This window comes from Podarcis tiliguerta (assembly GCF_965153285.1).
Source record: "Podarcis tiliguerta genome assembly, chromosome: 12".
Lineage (NCBI taxonomy): Eukaryota > Metazoa > Chordata > Lepidosauria > Squamata > Lacertidae > Podarcis > Podarcis tiliguerta.
This window is the reverse complement of record NC_139545.1, coordinates 10467738-10490119: the sequence shown is the minus strand read 5'-3', so window position 1 is coordinate 10490119 and position 22382 is coordinate 10467738. Positions and strand designations below refer to the sequence as shown.

General features: G+C 44.1%; 1 protein-coding gene across 1 annotated transcript in view; it reads left to right on the top strand.

The window, feature by feature from the left end:
• The window catches only part of STAC (SH3 and cysteine rich domain), a 77811-nt gene that overhangs the window by 22107 nt on the left and 33322 nt on the right, over nt 1-22382 (top strand). The window contains exon 2 of the mRNA XM_083405085.1: nt 14501-14777. Coding sequence (XP_083261211.1) covers nt 14501-14777 — 277 coding nt within the window. The remainder of the gene's footprint in view (nt 1-14500; nt 14778-22382) is intronic.

The following is a 22382-nucleotide window of genomic DNA, read 5'->3' as shown; positions in this document are numbered from 1 at the left end:
CACTCTCCCGCTTTAATCTCGAGGTAGCAGCCCTTTTCCCTTCAAAGTGCAAGTAAAGGGCAAACGGGATGATAGCCTCATAAGCCCTCCTGGAAACAACAATAGCCACATGCTATGGGGTTATGTACATCCTTGTTGTTTGGCTTAGACTGCAATATCTTCTGACTTATGCACAAGGCCACAAAGGAAGAGGAGCCACAGGTTGCAGGGTGGGAAACACTACAGTGGACACTCGGCTTGCAAACTTGATCCATGCGGGATGCACATTTGCAACCCACAGCATTCGTAACCCGCAGCGGCACATCTGCACACTCGCAGGTTGTGATTCAGCGCTTCCGCACATGCGCAAAGCACGATTTAGCGCTTTTGCGCATGTGTGACCTCCAAAACCCGGAAGTAACCTGTTCCGGTACTTCCAGGTTTCGGAGCACCTATAACCTGTAAAAACGCAACCTGAAGCATCTGTAACCCGAGGTATGACTGTATTGGCTGTCAAGATTTGCAATCTAGATTTCACGATTTGGGTTGGATGCCAAAAGACCTTTTTAATTTGTATATCTATAGCAGGAAGATTCTAAGGTTTTTCAGGAAGAAGACATTTTGAAGATTGGATTGGATTTGCATGCATCTCCCAGGAGGAACTTTCGTTTAGACCTTAAGCAAAATAAGATTATTTTACCTGAAAGGGTATCACACATAGAAAAGAGATGAGGGGCCACACAGGTGCCCATGCCTCTGGGGTCATGTGGTTCTTGGCCCAGCCCCTACATCCATGTACTGGGGTTCGAGGCAAGTGGGAGAACCAAGGAGCTACATGGCCTGAGGCTAAGCCAATGATGCGTCTGTGCAACCACATCGAAGCTCAGCCACTGATAGCTCAGTTGGTTAAAGCGCGGTGTTGAAAATGCCAAGTTTGCAGATTCAATCCCCATATGGAACAGCTGCATATTCCTGCATTGCAGGGGGTTGGACTAGATCAGAGCTTTCCAAACTTTTAATGTTGGTGACACACTTTTTAGACATGCATCATTTTGCGACACAGTAATTTAGTTTTATGGGACGCAGGTGGAGCTGTGGTGTAAACCACCGAGCCTAGGGCTTGCCGGCCAGAAGGTCGCGGTTCAAATCCCTGCGACAGGGTGAGCTCCCATTGCTCAGTCCCTGCTCCTGCCAACCTAGCACTTTGAAAGCACGTCAAGTGCAAGTAGATAAATAGGTACCGCTCTGGCAGGAAGGTAAACGGCATTTCCATGCGCTACTCTGGTTTCGCCAGAAGCGGCGACCACTCCAAGCCCAGGCACGTGAGGACGTGGAGAAGCAAGGAATGGGGGCACGGAGACTCTAAGCTCACTAAGCACACAAACTCCTTACCTCCTTGCCTGCTAGTCCATCACTTCCATTGAGCTCAAGCATGAGAAAGAGATGTAAGCAGGAAAGTGGTGTGTGTTTCGTGCAGTGGACGAGACTGCATGGGAAAGAGCACTTTAACAGACAATTTTGAAAAAGGTAAAATAAGAGCTCCTTCTATGCCTGAATCATAGAATTGTACAGTTGGAAGCGACCCAGTCCAGCGCTTTCCAAATTGCTTGTCGCAACACATTAGTGTGCGGCTGCAGTGTTTAGGTGTGTCACACAAACGCTCCCCGTGCTCCTCCCAGGGCTGGAAAGGTGTTAGTTTAACCTGTTTGCTAGTAAAACTAAATTAAAAAGGGAAAGGGAAAGGACCCCTGACAGTTAAGTCCAGTCGCGGATGACTCTGGGGTTGCAGTGCTCATCTCACTTTTCAGGCCAAGGGAGCCGGCGTTGGTCCACAGACACCTTTCCAGGTCATGTGGCCAGCATGACTAAACCGCTTCTGGCACAAGGGAACACTGTGACAGAAGCAAGAGTGCACAGAAACGCCATTTACCTTCCTGCCGCAGCAGTAGCTATTTATCTACTTGCGCTGGTATGCTTTCAAACTGCTAGGTTGGCAGAAGCTGGGACAGAGCAACAGGAGCTCACCCCGCCATGCAGATTAGAACCGCTGACCTTCCAATCGGCAAGCCCAAGAGGCTTAATGGTTTAGGCCACAGCACCACCCGTGTCTCTTAAGGTCCTGCAATGACTTTTCTAGAAGGCCTCCCCCCACCCCTCATGCCGGCCCACTGTCAAGTAGCATGGCTCAGTAGAAGTATTGGTTACAGCTGCAGTGGCCAGCCACAGTACCTGACAGTGAAGTACCCACCAGAAAAGAACCTGCACCCCAAGAGTAACCCCACTCTGCCCCTTAGCTGCCCAGCTGCAGCAATTTTGGGAGCTCTGGCTGCTAGTACTGCTGGATCACTTGAGTTCAATCAGCTGTGAGAATGGGATGGAGCTCATCTATCAACCTCTATTTTCAATCTCGGCAGGAAAAAGATCTAGGTTACAAATCACTGCTCTACCTTCCAGGCAAGTCCAGAGGTAATAGTAGTTTATATGTCAGTTCTGGAATGCTCTTGCATTTCTTCCCCCCTGTATAAAGGAGATTTAGTCCTTGGTGGTGATAACCTGGCATTTTCAGTCAGTCCTGATAGCTTAAAATGTGCCCTTCGTATGTATTTCCAGTTCCTAATCCCAGTGGCGTAGCGTGGGGGGTGCAGGGGGGGCCGGCCGCACCGGGCACAACATCTGGGGGTTAGGGTTAAGGTTCCACAGGTTAGGGGGCGCAAATCCACGGGTTGGGGGCGCAAATTACTTGCCTTGCCCCGGGTGCTGACAACCCATGCTATGCCACTGCCTAATCCTTTTTCAGATCAGGAGTTGAGGTCTCCAAATTCTTAAGAAGTGCCCGTTTGGGAAATTTCCAGGAAGTGAAATTTCTAATCTGGTTATGTTGTATAGTGTAAACACAAAATTTTAAGGAGTACATTGGATACATGCTCTCTTCTTCTGTCAAGAGCCCCTTTCAGTTGTTCAAAATCCACATGTAACAGACATTTATGGCAGGCTCCAGCCCTCACCATTGCACATTGAGTAGAATTTTGCACATGGATTAGGGTGGAGCCTCAGTTTCCTCCCCCAGCCTCTCTCTCACACACATGCGTCATTATTCACAGATATCAAAGTCAATGCGATGAAGTCAGCTGGATGACTGGGTCTTGGGAGGAACATGAAATCCATAGTTTCCAATTTTATTTCTTTTATTTTTAAAAAAACCATAGCAGTTTTTCAGAGCCAGTGCCAACACATCACTGTTTGCTTGGGCAAAACTGTCAAAGGAGACGCTGCAGTGTTGTGTGTACAAACTAAGGGTACATTGGTCCCTTGGCCTGTGTCTCAGAACAAGCCACCTGGCTAACCATTATCATTTTATGGGCTTTATGCCATCATTTCTCCATTGAATTACTATGACATCAGAGCAAACATGTTTACATGACTTCCTGTTATAACAATTAAAATGTTTTATTCTACTTGTGTTCCATGATCCTATATTTGGTCTGAAACATAAAAAATGCTCTCATTATTATTATTATTATTATTATTTATACCATCTGGCCAGGCCTCCCCAGCCACTCTGGGCAGCTCCCAACAGAATATTTAAAACACGATAAAACATCAAACATTAACAACTTCCCCAAGCAGGGCTGCCTTCAGATGTTTTCTAAAAGTCAGGTAGTTGTTTATTTCCTTGACATCTGATGGGAGGGCGTTCCACAGGACGGGTGCCATTACCAAGGTTAAACTTAAAGAAAGCCCCCCCCCCCCCACTTAAACTGACAGTTCAGATCATCAGCTTTCCATATGCAAGCTGTAGATGGTTTCAGGATGCCTACCAGGTGCGGGTATCTAACCGTGTCACTCAAGTGATTGCAGCAGCAGAAGGATGAATTACACAAAATGAGAAAGTGGCCTTCTGAGCTACACTAGCAAACTGCAGCTAATCAGAGCACAGTGGGACATCAGCTCTCTTGAGGTTTCCTGAACTTCATCCTTCTTAAAAAAATTATTCAACTTCAAGCCAAGGAATCCAGCTCTTTCTCAGATTTCTATTTGGTTTTTTTGCTGAACGGAAGCCAGTGGCATTTAAATGCATTTTGGTGTGAGGAAAGTTCTGCTCTGGAATACCCCTACCCAATACTGGCCCACGTCACATGTAACACTAGGTCAAAGCAGGAGTTAGTGCAATAAGCAAACATGAGAGAAGACCACAGTCACTCCATGGGTTCTGCTAATGCCATTCTTCTGTGAGGTAAGCCATGATTTGGCTTAGCATTACATCCAGATCCAAGCTTCTCCACACCAGTGGCATAGCGTGGGTTGTCAGCACCCGGGGCAAGGCAAGTAATTTGCGCCCCCTAACCCGGGGCAAGGCAAGTAATTTGTGGCCCCCCCCCCCCCGCTGCACTGTCCCTCCCCCAGATAGTCCCTCGCTCTCTCTCCGCACCGCACCGCACCACACGCCTGGCACCCTCCCCTCCACAGTGGGCGGCGACCCGGCAGCTCGGATCGGATTCGCACAGCCAGCACTGCAGTGAGAGAGAGTGAGTGAGCCAGGTAGGGGCAGAGAGCTGCGAGTGCGAGCACGCCCCCCCTCGATGTTGCGCCCGGTGCGGCCAGCCCCCCCTGCACCCCCCACGCTACGCCACTGCTCCGCACAAACCATGAGCAGTGAGCCATAAAACAAACCTTGGTTCTTCTGGAGCAAAATCAATTGTAAGCCCAGATTTAGATATGAATCCACAGAGCACGTCCGCTGCAGGACAGGACAGAGAACAAATCAAGCTGCAGTCTTCTTTCCAGGAACCACATGTTTTCTCATTCCCACTAAACCATGGTTTGACTTAGCACTGGGACACCACAGTGTTTTCCTTATAGTTTTGCTGGCAGATTGGTGGAAGCCAATAGCTCCTGTTATAAAACAGCTGTATGCTTTATTTGATCAATTTCTGCTCCTTGGTTGTTTTGGAAATGCACTGCTGTGATCTGCTTTTTGCTCTGGTGTGTGAGTCTGGGGGCAGGGAATGTTTGAAGCTTCCTTGTAGCATCTGGCTTCCTCCTGTAGCATGGCTTGCATCTTTGTACCTGTTTTCCTAAGTGTATTCATTGTCTGATAAGTTTGGTTCAGCTTTTGCCTGCTTGGTCTGCACAATATCAATGGTGTCAAATGACCTAATATCAGTTAGCAGGTTTAAAGCAGAGGCCTCACAGTGAACTGATCTAGAATGCTATTCAGGCCTGTTCTGTGATTACCTTTAAATCTTACTCGTTTTTTCTTCTTTAAAAAAATATCTTACGTTTACTTCTAGTTTTACATGAAACTAATTCTGCTGTCTCCTGTGTGTTACTCTCAGGTAGGCAGCACTCAGGAAACCCACCCAGATGGGCGGTGTATAAATAATAAATTATTATTATTATTATTATTATTATTATTATTATTATTATTGACTGGGGAAAGCAACCTTAAAGTAACTCACATGCTGGCTGGAGCTGATGGGAGTTATAGTTCAAAACGTCTGAAGGGCACCAGATTGGCTACATGTAGAAGAAGAAGAAGAAGAGTTTGGATTTGATATCCCGCCTTTCACTCCCCTTCAGGAGTCTCAAAGCGGCTAACATTCTCCTTTCCCTTTCCCGGTTCCCCAGATTACAAGACTACCGCTCTTAACCACTACACCACACTGGCTCTCACTGTATCATACTTTCCATCCATATTTTCATGCAATGTTGTGCTAGACAGATTTTGCCCAACTGAGTGCAGTGTGACTTATTGCTTGTAAAGTGTGCTTAGGACTGCAGGCTAAGATTCTGTTTGAATAAGCCTTGACCTCAAATGAAGGTCTTCAGAGTCCCATGTGTGCATTGGAATTCATGTAGAACTTGGGTACAAATAGGTTTTGCTATTCACTTTGTTGGAGTGAGCTGTTCTGTGTATGCATGACTTTGTGCATGTAGAACTGCACAAAGAAAAGCCTTGGGGCAGGAGAGCTTTGAATGTACCTCAGAACCACTGGCTAATTTTGAATGAGCAGCACTGAACCTTGGGTTTGCATGTTCTCCACTCTCCTCACTATCTCCAGCGTAGCCAAGAAGAGGCATTTGGAATCTCACACTTCCACTTTTCTTACTTTTGTCCAAACCAGCAAACTATTGTTAAGTACAGTTTGGTTGAAAGAGACAACTTCAAACCATGGTTTATGCATCTGGCTTGGTTAACCAGACCATAGTTAGCATTAACCACAGTTTCTTGGTTCAAAGGTCACAATCAGCAATGATTAAGCAAAAGCAGAAACAAAATATTGCCAATTCCTCACAACTGCCCCAGAAGAGGAAAGGAGAACCACACGACCCCATGCCTTGCTGCAGTTCTTTTCCTAGTCATTCGCATCACACTAAACTATAGTTTAAAACAGGCTTCCAGCTACTTTGGACTACAAATCCCATCTGTCCTGGTCAGCATGGTTAAGAATGATGGAGTTGAGCCCAAAACATATGGAGGGTGCCAGGATGAGGAATCCTGATTTAGAGTGGTGGCCAAACAGGACCTTTGTGTGTCTAAAAGGGATAGGTGAGTTGGAGTAACATTGGTGTATTAACAATTACTTTAAATTGGAAATGCTTTAGTTTCCATAGTAATAAACTGTTTACCTGACACATTTCAAGCTGGCAGATAAATGTTGGTGTGGATTTATTTATTTATTTATTATTATTATTATTATTATTATTATTATTATTGCAATGCAAGATTCAGATTATTTTGCATGCATCTCTGGAAAGCTTAAAGAAAATAATGTCCTATCACTCAGAGGAGGGTGGACATTTAGCTGGCAATGGCTATAGAAATTTTTCAATGCTGTGATTTTACTCTTAAAATCCAGTAAACAAAGCTGGCTTCTGTGTGGGGGGAAAGAAGGAAAAGAAATGAGTGGGTGATTGAATCCAATTTTCTTAATACCTTTCATTATTTATAATGCGTGAAATGTTATATCAATTTCATCGGAACAAACAAAATGAATAAAATGAGGGGGTTTGACTTTAAATGTATTTGTTTTGAGGATGCAGTGGGTGAGAAATTTAGACTGAGTTTGTTTCCTAATGGTTTGATATTTGGACATTTTAAAATGATAACAAACGGTGGTTCCTGTGAAGATTTATGGAAAAATCTGTTCTGGTTATTTGACTCCAGATGACGGCTTCCAACGTTAGTGGTTGCTTAAACATGAACACTGTGGCCACTCAGCTTTCCCCCAAATAAGTGCTTGTGATTATTATTACTGACACTCTACCCACTAGACCACACTGACTATATCTCACACACACACACACACACACACAGAGAGAGAGAGAGAGAGAGAGAGAGAGAGAGAGAGTTATCTATAATGACTTGGATATCTCCAATAGTGTTTTCTTTTAGAGTTTTTTTGCAGTGAAACTTCTTTCCTCTGTGGGATCTGTAAAGGTAAAGGTAAAGGTACCCCTGCCCGTATGGGCCAGTCTTGACAGACTCTAGGGTTGTGCGCCCATCTCACTCAAGAGGCCGGGGGCCAGCGCTGTCCAAAGACACTTCCGGGTCACGTGGCCAGCATGACATCACTGCTCTGGCAAGCCAGAGCCGCACACGGAAACGCCGTTTACCTTCCCGCTAGTAAGCGGTCCCTATTTATCTACTTGCCCCCGGGGGTGCTTTCGAACTGCTAGGTCGGCAGGCGCTGGGACCGAGCAACGGGAGCGCACCCCGCCGCGGGGATTCGAACCGTCGACCTTTCGATCGGCAAGCCCTAGGCGCTGAGGCTTTTACCCACAGCGCTACCCGCGTCCCTGTGGGAGCTGTACTTTGTCACAAATGTGAGTCAAAACTAAGATAGGGAGCGGGTGGTATTGTGGCCTAAACCACTGAGCCCCTTGGGCTTGCCGATCAGAAGGTCGGCAGATTGAATCCGCGTGACGGGGTGAGCTCCCGTTACTCTGTCCAGGTCCTGCCAACCTGATAGTTTGAAAGCATACCAACATGAGTAGATAAATAGGGACAGTGGTACCTCAAGTTAAGTACTTAATTCGTTCCGGAGGTCCGTACTTAACCTGAAACTGTTCTTAACCTAAAGCACCACTTTAGCTAATGGGGCCTCCTGCTGCTGCCGCGCCGCCAGAGCCCGATTTCTGTTCTTATCCTAAAGCAAAGTTCTTAACCTGAAGGACTATTTCTGGGTTAGCGGAGTCTGTAACCTGAAGCATATGTAACCTGAAGTGTATGTAACCTGAGGTACCACTGTACAGTGGGAAGGTAAATGGTGTTTCCGTGCACCAGAAGCGGTTTAACCATTCTGTCCCTCAGACCTGGAAAACTGTACTGCGGTTAATGTGGGCTTCCTCTGCTTGAAGCGAGATGATTGCCACACCCCATAGTCAGGTTTGACTGGACTTAACTGTCCAGGGGTCCTTTGCCTTTACCTTCTTTACCAAGGTAGGAGAAGTTGATGGCAGGCTAGTGTGATGGCTTGGTGTAAGCATGGTGTTCTGCTGTCTGAATTCAATCCTCTGCAAAGTTGGAAATAAAGTCCTCCCTTGATTTTTGAAGCATAGGTTGCCTTGCTTACTTGCACATTGTTGAAGCCTCACAGCAGGAGGAAGCAAAGCCACATCTTTATTCATTGCCTGCCAATAATTCTGCTTGATCTTAGTTTTATCATTCCAAGATTGGTAAGCGACTCACTAGAACCCCACATTTTATTTTGTTAATAATTTAAAAAGGGAAACTTCCGCCTGGGGCACGTAAGTTCAAAGTGTGACTGATGTGCGTCGCAGAGGAAAGCAAACCAGAAGAAAAATGAACAGGAAATATTATGAGCTTTCAAAACTTGATGATTTTTCTAGGATGGCGAGTCACGGGATTTATTTATCTATTTTTGATAGCGACCTCGGTAATAACACTTATTTATTTATTTAAAGCCTTTCCAGCCCATCTCATTCCATGCTGCAGACAGCTTAACAACCAAAACTGAAATCAAAACATTCCTTATTAAGGACAGCAAGTTAGAAAAGGAGAACAGGAAACAGAAGCAAATGTAATTCCCATCTTCGCCGATTTCAGCTTCCGTTTGACCAAAGATCACGCATCCCCTGCCGAATGCATGATCAGAAGTGTGTTTTGCAAAAATCTCCCCTACAAAGCCATTCTACAGCCCCAGAGCCTCTACCAATAAAGGCCTACTCCTTGCTGGAGATCGGTTCATACAGCTCTCAAAGTGATGGAACAGAGAGCCAAGACACCCAGTGTGGAATCTTAATCAGTGTGGGAGAATGTATGAGGAGAGGCTGTCCTGAAGTGATTCAGGTACTAGGCCCTCATTGCAACCCTTCCCCACTCCAGTAAGCTGCAGTAATGCAGGTGTTGAGAGGAAGGCTCCACTGCTCTGTCCCACCTTCATCATCATCATCACTTTTAATTTGTGTAAAGGTAAAGGGACCCCTGACCATTAGGTCCAGTCGTGGCCGACTCTGAGGTTGCGGCGCTCATCTCGCTTTATTGGCCGAGGGAGCCGGCGTACAGCTTCCGGGTCATGTGGCCAGCATGACTAAGCCGCTTCTGGCGAACTACAGCAGCGCACAGAAGCGCTGTTTACATTCCCGCCGGAGTGGTACCTATTTATCTACTTGCATTTTGACTTGCTTTTGAACTGCTAGGTTGGCAGGAGCAGGGACCAAGCAACGGGAGCTCACCCCGTAGCGGGGATTCGAACCACCGACCTTCTGATCGGCAAGTCCTAGACTCTGTGGTTTAACCCACAGCGCCACCCACGTCCCTTTAATTTGTATAGTGCCTTTCTATCTTACAATACTCAAGGCAGTTTACAAGCTGAAGAAACAAAGAATGTACACCTTATCTAATACAATACAAAAATGTGATAATAAAACAGCTTTAAAATAAGCAATCAACTTCAAATAAAGTAACATTCAACAATCATTAGAATAGTATAGAATAATAATATTAGCATATAAAAATTAAACAGAAACCCACTCTTAACAATCACAATAAATAATTTCAAAACTACAATCAATAAAACAACGGCAAGCCACAATGCATAAAATAATACAGTACAAATTGAGAAGCAGAGACTGGAGGGTGGGGCAAGGCAGGTGGAAGAAGGCCTTGCCCGATGGAGTCTCTCCCCTCACCTTAATGGCAAACTACTGGAGATAGGTTGCTGATCAAAGCTGCCCCTGGCTTCTCAATCACTCCAACGCTGCTGAGAGGTTTGTAAGCACCAACAGAGAGTGATTCCTGCTTGCCAACCTCTACATTCTGATCAGCCACCAAGGCTACTATACCAAGCCAGAAGCCCAGCTGAAAAGGGCCACCAGAAAATACCTCATCCAGATATGCTTGAAGTTACTCTGACAGTGCAGTCTTTGAAACTTCACCATGTACTATGTCAGGATTAACAGTTTGCCATTTTTTAAAATTGGCGGATGCTCTTAGCATTCTGCCCGGGGATCGAGGGCCAGGATAGATCACTGCAGCCAGTTTGCTAGGATAATCTAATGCTTTCAAGTAGGATTTCTCTGTGTTCAATCCCCCCCCCCCATGATTATTCCTTTCAAATCAAACCCATGAACGGGAATACCCCCAAATGTGTATAACCCTGCTCTGTCACTACAAACAAAATCATTGCTTACACCTGATCCCAGAAACTTTGCTTGCCTCAAATCAAGCTTGACATTTCATCAGATTTCAAGGAAATAAAAAACGATCTGACTTTTAGAAGACACCTAAAGGCAGTCCTGTTTAGGATAGTTTTTAATGTTCAATGTTTTATTGTATTTTTAATATTTTGTTGGGAGCCACCTAGAGTGGTGAGGTAGAAATAATAAAGTATTATTATATTATTATTATTATTATTATTATTATTGCAAGGAAATTTTTAAAAGCCACTAGAGGATCTGCTGTACTCCAATAAACTAATACAGTGGTACCCCGCAAGACGAATGCCTCGGAAGACGAAAAACTCGCAAGACGAAAGAATTTTCTGTTTTCTGAGTTGCTTCGCAAGACGGATTTCCCTATGGGCTTGCTTCGCAAGATGAAACGTCTTGCGCCTTTTTTTTTTAAACCGCCAGTGCATTCCTATGGGAAACCGTCAATACACATTGGTGCTTCACAAGACGAAAAAACTCATAGAACGAAAAAACTCGCAGAACAAATTAATTTCGTCTTGCGGGGCACCACTGTATAGTGGTACTGCTTTGGATACTATTCATACTAAGTTTCATGCAAACGAAACAGTATCAAAAGCAACATCCAGCTGGCGTCCTAATACTTTGGAGAAACTACCTTTTCTGCCTGTAAGAAAAGGAGTTAATTCATTAAACCACTGCACCCTTCAGTCGAATTATTTCTCAGTAACCATTTACTTAAGTGTCAGAAACTACTCACTTGGGGAGAGACCCAAAGTAGTTAGTGGAAGCTGCCTTATATCCAGTCAAACCGATGGTTCATCTAGCTCAATATCAACTGACAGCAACTTTCCAGAAAGAAAGCTTTGAGACAGAGTCCGTGGTTTGCCTGCTCAACGTCCCATGTTAACAGTCCCTGGCATATGCAGATTAAAGGGATCCTGGGCTGCTAGAGATGTGTGGAAGACCCAGGGAAAGACTCTACCATTAGGCAGACTATGGCAGCCGATTTAGGCTGCCAGGAAGAGGCAGCACAATATTTACTTTACTGTTGTAATTTCACTCCCATGGAGAGGCAGTTGTGGGGTTTTACTGTCTTAGCCTTTCTTCTTCTTTCATTCAAGACTTGCTTCTCTACCTTGATATGGAAACTAGTGGCGCCATCTGCCTCAAGCAGCAAAATGTTTTGCGCTGCCGCTGGAGGTCACTTTCTGCCAGTGGAGTAGCGTGGGGGGTGCAGGGGGGCCGGCCGCACCGGGCGCAACATCTGGAGGAGGCGCGCTCGCACTCGCAGCTCTCTGCCCCTACCTGGCTCACTCACTCTCTCTCACTGACTGCAGTGCTGGCTGTGCGAATCCGATCCGAGCCGCCGGGTCGCCGCCCACTGTGGAGGGGAGGGTGCCAGGCGTGCGGTGCGGTGCGGAGAGAGAGCGAGGGACTATGGGGAGGGACAGTGCAGCAGGGGGGGCGCAAATTACTTTCCTTGCCCCGGGTGCTGACAACCCATGCTACGCCACTGCTTTCTGCCAGACTCCCCAGAGAGCCCATGCTAGCTAGAGTAGATAATATTGGACTAGGAGGACAATCAGCCTGACCCAGTGTAAGGGAGCGTCCTAGGTCCCTCCCAGACTAGGTGTTCGTCTTGGATCCAGCTGCTCAGTTCTCTCTGCACAGTGGAAATATTTGCACATTTCTCCCTTTCATACAAACCCAAGGCTGGCATACGGAAATGCATGTACCCCAAGGTTTTCAGTTGCACCATGGGTAGATTGATGTACTCTTGATTCCGGAGACAGCTTTCGCTGATCAGGCAATTGCCAGAGCAGGCGGAGGCAAAGGAGACCTTCTACGCTAGGCATGTGTTTCCTGCTGGAAGAGTGCTCTAAGCACATCACTTCTTGAAAAGAACTCATAGGAGAAAGAGGGGGGAACCCAACGCTAATTAGCAATGGGTCAGTTTTTGAAGTGCAGTGGTTTGGTGTGTGCTGCAGACGGGCTTTCTTGGCCAAGGGTCGTTGCTACATAAAAGGGCATTGAGTGGCGACAGGGTCCTTGTTCTCAGGAACAAACTTCTCTGAGGAAAACCTAGTGGTAAATGGGTTCCCCCACCAGTGAGGTCAACCTTGGGCATCGTAATGTTACAGAAGGAAGAAGTAGTGCAAGGGCCTCTGTCTACTGTTTCTCCACATTTCTATCTTGCTTTCACATCTCTCCACCCAGGAGATGTGCAAACCGTCCCTGTATTGGCGGCTTTTGCGTCCTTCAGATTAGTTTCTGACGGGGGGGAGTAACAGGAAGACTGGGTCCTTATGCTTCCCATCCTGTCCAAGTCTACAACCTGCTTGCAACTGAAGCAATAACTGACATGGTTGCCTAAAGCAGCCTCAACTGACCTGATGTCCATCAGATGTTTTGGACTATAAGCCATGACAGATGGGGCTGATGAGAATTGTAGTCCAAAATAGCTGGAGGGCACCGGTTGGCAAAGGCTGGCCTAAAGTAATGGGAAGGATTACTCTGATAGAAGCTATTGCGAATATTAATCCATAGTCCATTTGCCCTGGTCCTCCTTTTGTGCCCAGACACAACCTAGCCTTTTTGTACATTCGGGCAAATGGCTTCTGTGGAATTAATTAGCAAATCATGTTATGTCTGAAACTGAGCTTATAGCATTAAATTAGTTTCTCGGGGCCTATTGCTGAGCCAGCAAGAGGGTTGTTATTTAGAAAAACAAGCACTTAGTTGTACTGCTTAGTTTCGCTCCCTGGTAGAAGAAGAATAATGTTTACCATTTAATTAACCTCATGTGGCATGGTGGGAATGGATGGCAAATCAATAATGAATGTCATTACAGTCACCTTGTGCAACTGCAATTCTGGTTTTCAAACGAGGGGGAATGATAATGAGTCTTGATTTCTGCAGGAGCACTTTCAGTGGTAGGCAGGTGATTAGTTATGAAGCTCAGCGCTCCCACTGGAGGAATGAAGAAAGCTGGCTGCAAAACTCTCTGAGAAGACGAGCCAAGGGACTGGAAACACAAGATGGAAGACACTGTTTATTGCCTTGTCCTGTTATTTATTTTCATCTCAAAAATCCTTAAATTAAGAACTCAATGGTGCTTGTGTGTTTAGGAAGGGAGTTAATGAGGTGTGTGATGCAGTAGACATCAATTTTGCATGTGACCAAAAGTCCCTAGGAATGTGTCTCTTCCTGTACTTGTGAACACATGTGACACAGGAAGTTGTCTTAACTCAGTAAGACCATTGGTCCTTCTCTTACTCAGGATTGTCCACACTGCCTGGCAGCAGATCTCCAAGGTTTCAGTCAAGAGTCTCTCCTAGGAATCAAACCTGGGACCTTCTGCATGCAGAGCAATGCTCTACTACTGAACTATGGCCTTTCCCCTGTGACTTCAGAGGTGGCCATCATTACCTGCTTGATGTCATTTTGTCATGGAGAAGCATGACAAAATGGTGCAGGTTCTATTTCTGGCTATGTGTGGCCTCTCCCACAATAGACAAAAAACCCAAATAATATAAAGAGCAAAATCCAACAGGAAAATCATCCCATTGAAAAGAATGGGAACTGCACAAGAGGAGACAACTCCCATGGATTTCACTAAAACTTGCACAGGGAACGTCCCATTGGAGTGTGTCACTTAAATCATAGTAACCATTTCTAAATTGGCACATATGCAATGCATTGTTGGGGCAATGCAAAGCTGCTCATCAGTCTGGATTGTATTCAAATTCCAGTAACTGGAATTACGTTCATTGTATGCAACTAAGGTCAGCAAGAATTGCATGTCATTAGGAATCTGATCATACTGTGAGCTTTGCTATTTGAACAATGTTTTGTCGCATTGCAGCTCCAGAAACTGAAACGATCGCTGTCTTTCAAGACCAAAAGTTTACGGAGTAAAAGTGCAGACAACTTTTTCCAGCGGACAAACAGTGACATGAAGTTGCAGGTAGATTTGCTATCAGAAATCAGCCCCAGAACTGGCCAGCTCTCAGCCTCTGAAAGTCAGACATCTACTCCCACCATAGTCCAACACCAACAGGAAAGCAACAAGACTCACGTTTTCCAGGAGCACATATTCAAAAAACCTACGTTCTGTGACATCTGCAACCACATGATTGTAGGTAAGAATGGTTTTGCTTCTTCCCAAGCACCTAATGTACAATGGTATTTTCCAGCATGTGATAAAGAAAACTTGGGCTGATTATTTGAATCTTTTAAAATGTGCATGCAAGACCTCTAGGCAAAATTTTGTCCAAAGGATCCATTTCCTTTTATGTATTTATCATGATAGAAGGGTTTGTTGACCCTTGAGAATTCCAGAGCTCTGAATCTTATAAGTGTGCAGAATAATATAAATAGGAATCAAGTAACTATGTAAGCTTTTCATTATAATATCACATTCAAGGCTTAAGCAGCAAATGCTATCGGTCTGAAATGATTGCAAGCCTTTGGACCCAATCAAGCAGTTTGCCCCAATTAAGATGCCACTTGAAAGCTTAGGCCTGTGGACAATATTTATGTAGTTAAATTTCAGAAACATTCATGAAATTTAGAAATGAAATTCTAAAATCCTTCATAGCGCTCAGATGCCTTGCTAACCCACCCTTCTGTGACATCAGAGCATTCTAGACTAATAAGAGGTGTATTATTTATTTATTATGTATTTTACTTGTTAGACATCTCATAAACAAGTTCTTGAGCCATAGGCATGGTGGTTATGATATCTTTGCTGTGCAGATCAGCTGTTCGCCACTGGACGATTCTAATAGTTTCATACCCTAGTGATTAAGATTTTGCGACAAGATGCCATAAAATATATTGTAATAATCTCCCCCTCACTGACATGGGAGTCCATTGGACTAGTTAATGCATCTGATCACTAAAAACCATCTTCTGACTAGATCATTGGCCAATTGTGACAAAGTAGAACCACTGTGGTCTTGCAAGGTGGGTGAGGAGCTTCATGTGACCTTGGGTGGAGGTCATAATTGTATAGAGAAGGGGAATTATATAGGAATCATTATGTCATCTGTGCACTATGGTGTTTCTGCATGTTAGCCAGAGCTAACCTTATCTCCTGATAAACCTAATGATCTACAAATTCTGAGAATGTATTTCTATGGTCCTAGAACCTAAAGATTGTTAGAAGCCATGCTTCTATAGGAAAAGAATAGTATATGATATGGGAAAGATTCATAGAGTTGTAATGAAGTTGAAAGAGAGATGGAATCCACGAAGTGGTATCTGGCAGGAAGCTGGAAGAGGAACGATAAATATACTCTTGAAGATAACTGATACAAGGTTTCATAAGCAGATACTTCCTTCAGCATATTTTGGAAGTTCTCACACTGATAGGATTCATGTAAGCAAATAAGTCTGTTTTCTGTACCGGTTAGGCAAAGATTCTTCTGTGATATAGTCTAACATAATGGTCTTTTATGCTAACTAGGGAGGCAAAACTTTGCCCAATATGATTTGTCTGCCAGCGGTAATGCGGAAATCCCAAATTGCCAACCATCTTATGCAGCACTTATTTCACCAGGCTGTTTGTCAGGGGCTTTACAAGTTGAGCAAAATAATATCAAGGGAATTCCGATCTTGGAGAGCATTTTGTAGACTTTCGAGAAACGAGAACTACATGTCCCCCCACAAACCCCCATCCCCAAATATATATTGGGAAATTTGTACTTTTAACATATTTTCTGTATATTTAAGTTAATTTCAGCAACAGTGGAAGCGCATTTGAGAGGAGAGTTTGAAATTTACAAAGATAAGAGGGCATATTTTCCCCCTATCCAAGTTTGAATAAAAAATGTATAAAACATATTCTGAATTGAAGTGTGCAATTTAAAACTTGCAAGAGCTTTGCAAGACAAGGATATTTTTCTTAGTATTCTTTTCAACCAAGATTCAGTGAATATCCAGAATATCCTTCTTACTCTTACCAATGTATAAATTTAGCTGGTGTCTTTCGGACTGCCGTTGGATCATTACATCAGTTGTTGGATAAACTGAATGGCAACCGTGAGGCCTGGGGACAGAGGAGAGGATGCAACAAAATGCAGTGCTTTGATTAGTGCACTCTAAAAACCTTCAACCCCCCGGACCTTTACGTACATGTGTCTGGAGGCGTAATCAGCTCTTTCAAAATAAAACGCATGCACAAATATTATGGAAACTGGGGAAGATGTGGTGGAACAATAATGTTGTTGCAGAACCACCCCAAGCAAGCAGACAAACAGTAAAGTTGCACCAGTGGAGGCGAATGCTGGATATTTAACAATAAAGCACTTAAAAGGCTGCAAGTAAACTTCAATACGAAGATATAGGGCTGGATCTGGAGGCTACAGAAAGAGATGTATTACACACATGTACAACCATGATGTTTGTGTAATTGTGTTTGTGCTTGCCAACAAAACATTCTAGATCCCTCAATCAATTCCACAAGTGCTTATCTTTCAAAAAGAGTGAAAGCTTTTTGTTCTGGATTCTGCACAAGCTGTGTTTATTTAGGAATAAATTCTGGGTCTTCGTGCTATTAAATTCTCCATGCAAAATAGGGTATCAACATATCACCTGGTTCAACCTCTTCTGACCCTGCAGATGTTGTTGGACTCCCAACCTTTACAATCCCCACCCAGCATGGCCAATGGCCAGAGACGATGAGAATTCCCCTTGAACATCTGGAGGGCCTCCATACGTCATGTACTGACAAATATAATTGTGTGCAAAATGCAGTAGTGTAAACCTACCCTTTGTTTGAGATGAAACTAAGAGTTTTCTTGGTTTTTCACCAGATATGTCCTTGCTGTCTAACCTACCCTAATAAGAGGCAGATACAATGAGAATGTTGTATTTAATATTTCCTGTACAAGATGTTGAGACCCTTGTTATGTACGGATTCAGGATACCACCGAGGCCTACAGATTATGCATGATGGTAACATTCCATGAAGCCGAGAAATATTCTAATTCCTCAGGCTGTTAGAATAGCTCAGTTAACAATAAGTATTCAGATTCAGATAGGTAGCCGTGTTGGTCTGACACAGTCGAAATATATTTTAAAAATAAAAAAAATTGTCCAGTAGCACCTTAGAGACCAACTAAGTTTGTTCTTGGTATAAACTTCCGTGTGCATGCACACTTCTTCAGATACACATATATTCAGTTTTTGCAAAGGAAAAAATTGAGAATCAGAGTATTTGGCGATGCAAGGCAGGTTCCAAAGCCCTGAATTTTTATGACCACTTGAGTCTTTTTCTCCTTTTTTTAGCTGAAACTAGTTCTGATTTATTATGTGATTTATTTGTCGGCTAATAATATAGAACTTGCAAGGAATGTAAAAGAGCAATGCTAATGATCATTCCCAACCACCTAGCCTACCTTGTCCAACATCATATCCAGTCTGGTTTGGTTTAGTTTAGTCATATTTTTCCATTCACCCTTGAGATAACATGTTAATGTATTTTCGGGCTGGTGAGGTAGGCAGGAGTCGAGATTCTGCAGGAAGATACAATTTAAGAGTCAGTCTGGGCTGAAACTGCAAAGCCAGCACATCAAAACATCAGGCTGTTACTTTGATGTGCTTCAGCCCCTTTTCTTTCCTTCTTTTTCTGCAGTGTTTTCATGTACAGACAGTTTTCCGCTGAAGAAAACAAGTGCTGAAAAAAATATATCCTTTTTAAAAAACACCCAAAAAAACCCATGCTATTCCTGAAGTCCATTTCCTGTAGTGACTCGAATGGAAAAAATCTTCACTTTCCACACATTCTTTCCATACTGCGCCTCATCATTTGTGTCAAATCCCTAAAAACATTCCCTCCAATTTATTGTTAGGTTTTGGTGCACATCCGTCTACCCAGAACTGGTTAGAGCAGCAGAATCAGGAAGGAACTCAAAAGCAAAATTGCATAATATATCTTGTTGCTTCGGTGAATGTTCTCTTGACACCCCTTAGCTGGAAGAGCAATCATTCACTTTATGTTTTGCAATGTAATCAATTGCAATTTCATTTCACTTTTATGCAATATAAATTAGATTCCCTCCCCTCAAAATACAACCATCATTGAAAACTATCAGAGATGCATAAACCATTTTTCTCATGAAGACTGCAGGAGTCCTTAAGTATGAATATTTATCTGTGTTTTGAACTTGAACTCTATTCCTAATCCTTCTTCCCCTGCATTAACTGTTTCACGGGTGACCACATAGGCATCCTTGCACACAATCACAGGGCGCCACTGAAGTTTGAGAGCCCAGACTTGCTGTGTGTGGCAGTAAATCTCCAGCCCACCTTTGTAATCAGTGAAAAGCACTTTAATCAGTTAACTTAACTTAGTAATTGACTCAGCATTGCATCCCCGAACTTTGAACAGAATAGGTGCTAACTCTACCTTAATGCAGGCGTTCTACTTTTGTCATAGAATTGTAGAGTTGGAAGGGTCATCTAGTGCAGCAGTCAGCAAACTTTTTCAGCAGGGGGCCGGTCCACTGTCCCTCAGGACTTGTGGGGGGCCGGACTATATTTGGGTGGGGTGAATGAATTCGTATGCCCCACAAGTAACCCAGAGATGCATTCTAAATAAAATAATAATAATAATTTATTATTTATACCCCGCCCATCTGGCTGGGTCTCCCCAGCCACCCTGGGCGGCTTCCAACCAAGTATTAAAATACAGTGGTCTGTTAAACATTAAAAGCTTCCCTGAACAGGGCTGCCTTCAGGTGTCTTCTAAAAGTCTGGTAGTTGTTCTTCTCTTTGGCATGTGGTGGGAGGGCGTTCCACCGGGCGGGTGCCACTACTGAGAAGGCCCTCTGCCTGGTTCCCTGTCACTTGGCTTCTCGCAGCGAGGGAACCACCAGAAGGCCCTCGGCACTGGACCTCAGTGTTCGGGCAGAACGATGGGGGTGGAGACGCTGCTTTAGGTATACTGGACCGAGGCCGTTTAGGGCTTTGAAGGTCAGCACCAACGCTTTGACTTATGCTCAGAAACATACTGGGAGCCAGTGTAGGTCTTTCATGTGGCCTCGGCGGCCGCTCCCAATCACCACTCTAGCTGCCGCATTCTGGATTAGTTGTACACATTCTACTCATTGTACATTCTACTCATGTAAAAACACACTGATTCCTGGGCTGTCCGCAGGCCAGATTTAGAAGGCGATTGAGCCTTAGGTTGCCTACCCATGATCTAGTGTAACACCCTGCAATGCTAGAAATGTGCAAATGCGAAGTTTCTCTCCCTGTTTGCTGTCCTTTTAGTTCCACATGCATTGATACAGCTCATGACACCTCTGGCACTTTTTCTGCACTCTCATATTGTCTTGGCGTGTGTGGGGGTGGGGGCAATCGCTCACAGGAGCCATCTTCTTGCCGTCTTTAGTTACATGCAAAATAACAGTACACCTACAGTTTCAGATGTGGGGCAACTCTTGTGGGCCGGCTAGAAAGTCTTCTACAGCTGAAGCAAGTGAGCTAAGCTACGCTGAAACTGATGGAGAGCAGCATAGGTTAATTGTGGGAAACTATTAGCATTTGTTGTTGCTACTGCTTTTTTCTTTTTTTTAAGTCTCCAGAGAAGATAGCTCACTCCTAATGCTTCCTTTTTTAATGCTGTTTCCAAAGAAAGATATGTCCCTGGGAAATAAGTTCTAATTTTAAGCTTGTTTTTAGCATGCCTACATGCAAGAACACATTGAGTTGTTTCGACTGGGGATTTTATTTTTTTAATCCATCAGGACCTAGAAGACACATTCTGGATGATAACTAATGATCACAGAATGGGAGAAAAAACACACAAATATGTTAGTTTTGAGAAATTTAATTTATAGGGTCAACTCCTTAGCTCTCCCAAAATGCCATGTCCCAGAAATTCCACCATTCAGAGGGACTGTGAGTTTAAAAAGACATGGCGATCATCCTGGGTGGGGTTTTTTTAAAACCCATGGTGTTATTGACTGTAGGCTCTGGCAGGCACCGCCATTTTCAGTAGACCCCAACTGACATCACCATTAGCCATGAACCCAAAAATCCACCTTGAAAAGCCAAGTGGGGACACCAGACCTATCATTACATTTTGCAATTCAGTGAAATGTGTTGTGTCGCTGTAGACCTGCCTATAATTCTTTATACTTGTTGCAATTGTTTAAATTGTTGGGAGGACTCCAAATCCAATTCTGTGTGTGAATACACACATTTACCTACTCTCTCCCTACAATAAATTTCTCTTAGGCTTGCTGTAAAAGCTTATGCTGCAATGAATCTGTTAGTCTTTTTAGTTTGCTAAATTGCTCTTGCTGTTTTTGCTACAGCAGCCTAGCACACAACTTCTCCTGTGAGATGTCAGACTTCTGAGGCACTTGTATACTTTCTTATTGTTAAAAGAATGTGGCTGCACGTTTAGAACTAGCTCAAATGATATTATTGAAAGAGCACTAGCTTTATTGATTTTCTCCATACAATTTTCCCCATACCTTGGGCGATTTCGTTCTTCACTGCCTTAGTGGCACAATAGACTTTCCGTTCCTTGTAAATTTTTACAGCTTGCTTTAAAATCTCCTGCTACAGCTGCCTTAGGAGTCTTCCTCTCTTCCTTCCCTGCTGGATTAACAAAACTGCAGCATGGAATTTGTGCTTCCTGCAACATCACCAGCTAGCTTATCTGAAGCCTGCTGCCTGAATCATACTGCTCTTCCTTACTCTCTAAAAATCCCAAAAGATTCACCTTCAACTGGTGCATCCAAGTTGGCTATGGCTATGGAACTCCACTTGAAATTCTGGCACTGAAAATTTCTACTGCTAGTCTCACAGAGCAAGCAGATTTTCTGCCTTTTATGTCTTTCAAGCGAAGTAACCACAAATAGATGAAGCTCAAGGATGGCAGAAACAGGCCATAGATAGTCTCATACAACAGCAATTAATTAACTGACCAATTATTAACTGATTATTATTATTACCCCCAGTGCTTTGGGGGGTAAAAAAATGAGGTGACAGTATTCCTCTGTTGGTAAAAGAGTCATAGGTTGCCAACATAGTGGCTGCCATAGACAGCAAAAAAGAAGAAGAGGTGAAGTGGTCTGAACGAGTGATTGCTGTCACACACAAAACCTGTCTCCTATTGTTAGTTGGATTCAAGGAACCAGAAGCAAAGGAAAATAACCATTCATAAGCTATACACACAGCAGATGTGTGTCCAGAATGCGGCAGCTAGACTGGTAACTGGGAGTGGCCGCCGAGACCATATAACACCAGTCTTGAAAGACCTACACTGGCTCCTAGTACATTTCCAAGCCCAATTCAAAGTGTTGGTGCTGACCTTGAAAGCCCTAAACGGCCTCGGTCCAGTATACCTGAAGGAGCGTCTCCACTCCCATCATTCTGCCCGGACACTGAGGTCCAGCGCCGAGGGCCTTCTGGCGGTTTCCTCATTGCGAGAAGTGAGGTTACAGGGAACCAGACAGAGGGCCTTCTCGGTAGTGGCACCTGCCCTGTGGAACGCCCTCCCACCAGATGTCAAAGAGAAGAACAACTACCAGGCTTTTAGAAGACATCTGAAGGCAGCCCTGTTTAGGGAAGCTTTTAATGTTTAAATAGGTTATTGTATTTTAATATTCCGTTGGAAGCTGCCCAGAGTGGCTGGGGAAACCCAGCCAGATGGGTGGGTTATAAATAAATTATTATTATTATAGCACATACTCAGTTTGTGGAATTCATTGCCGTAAGAGGCAGCA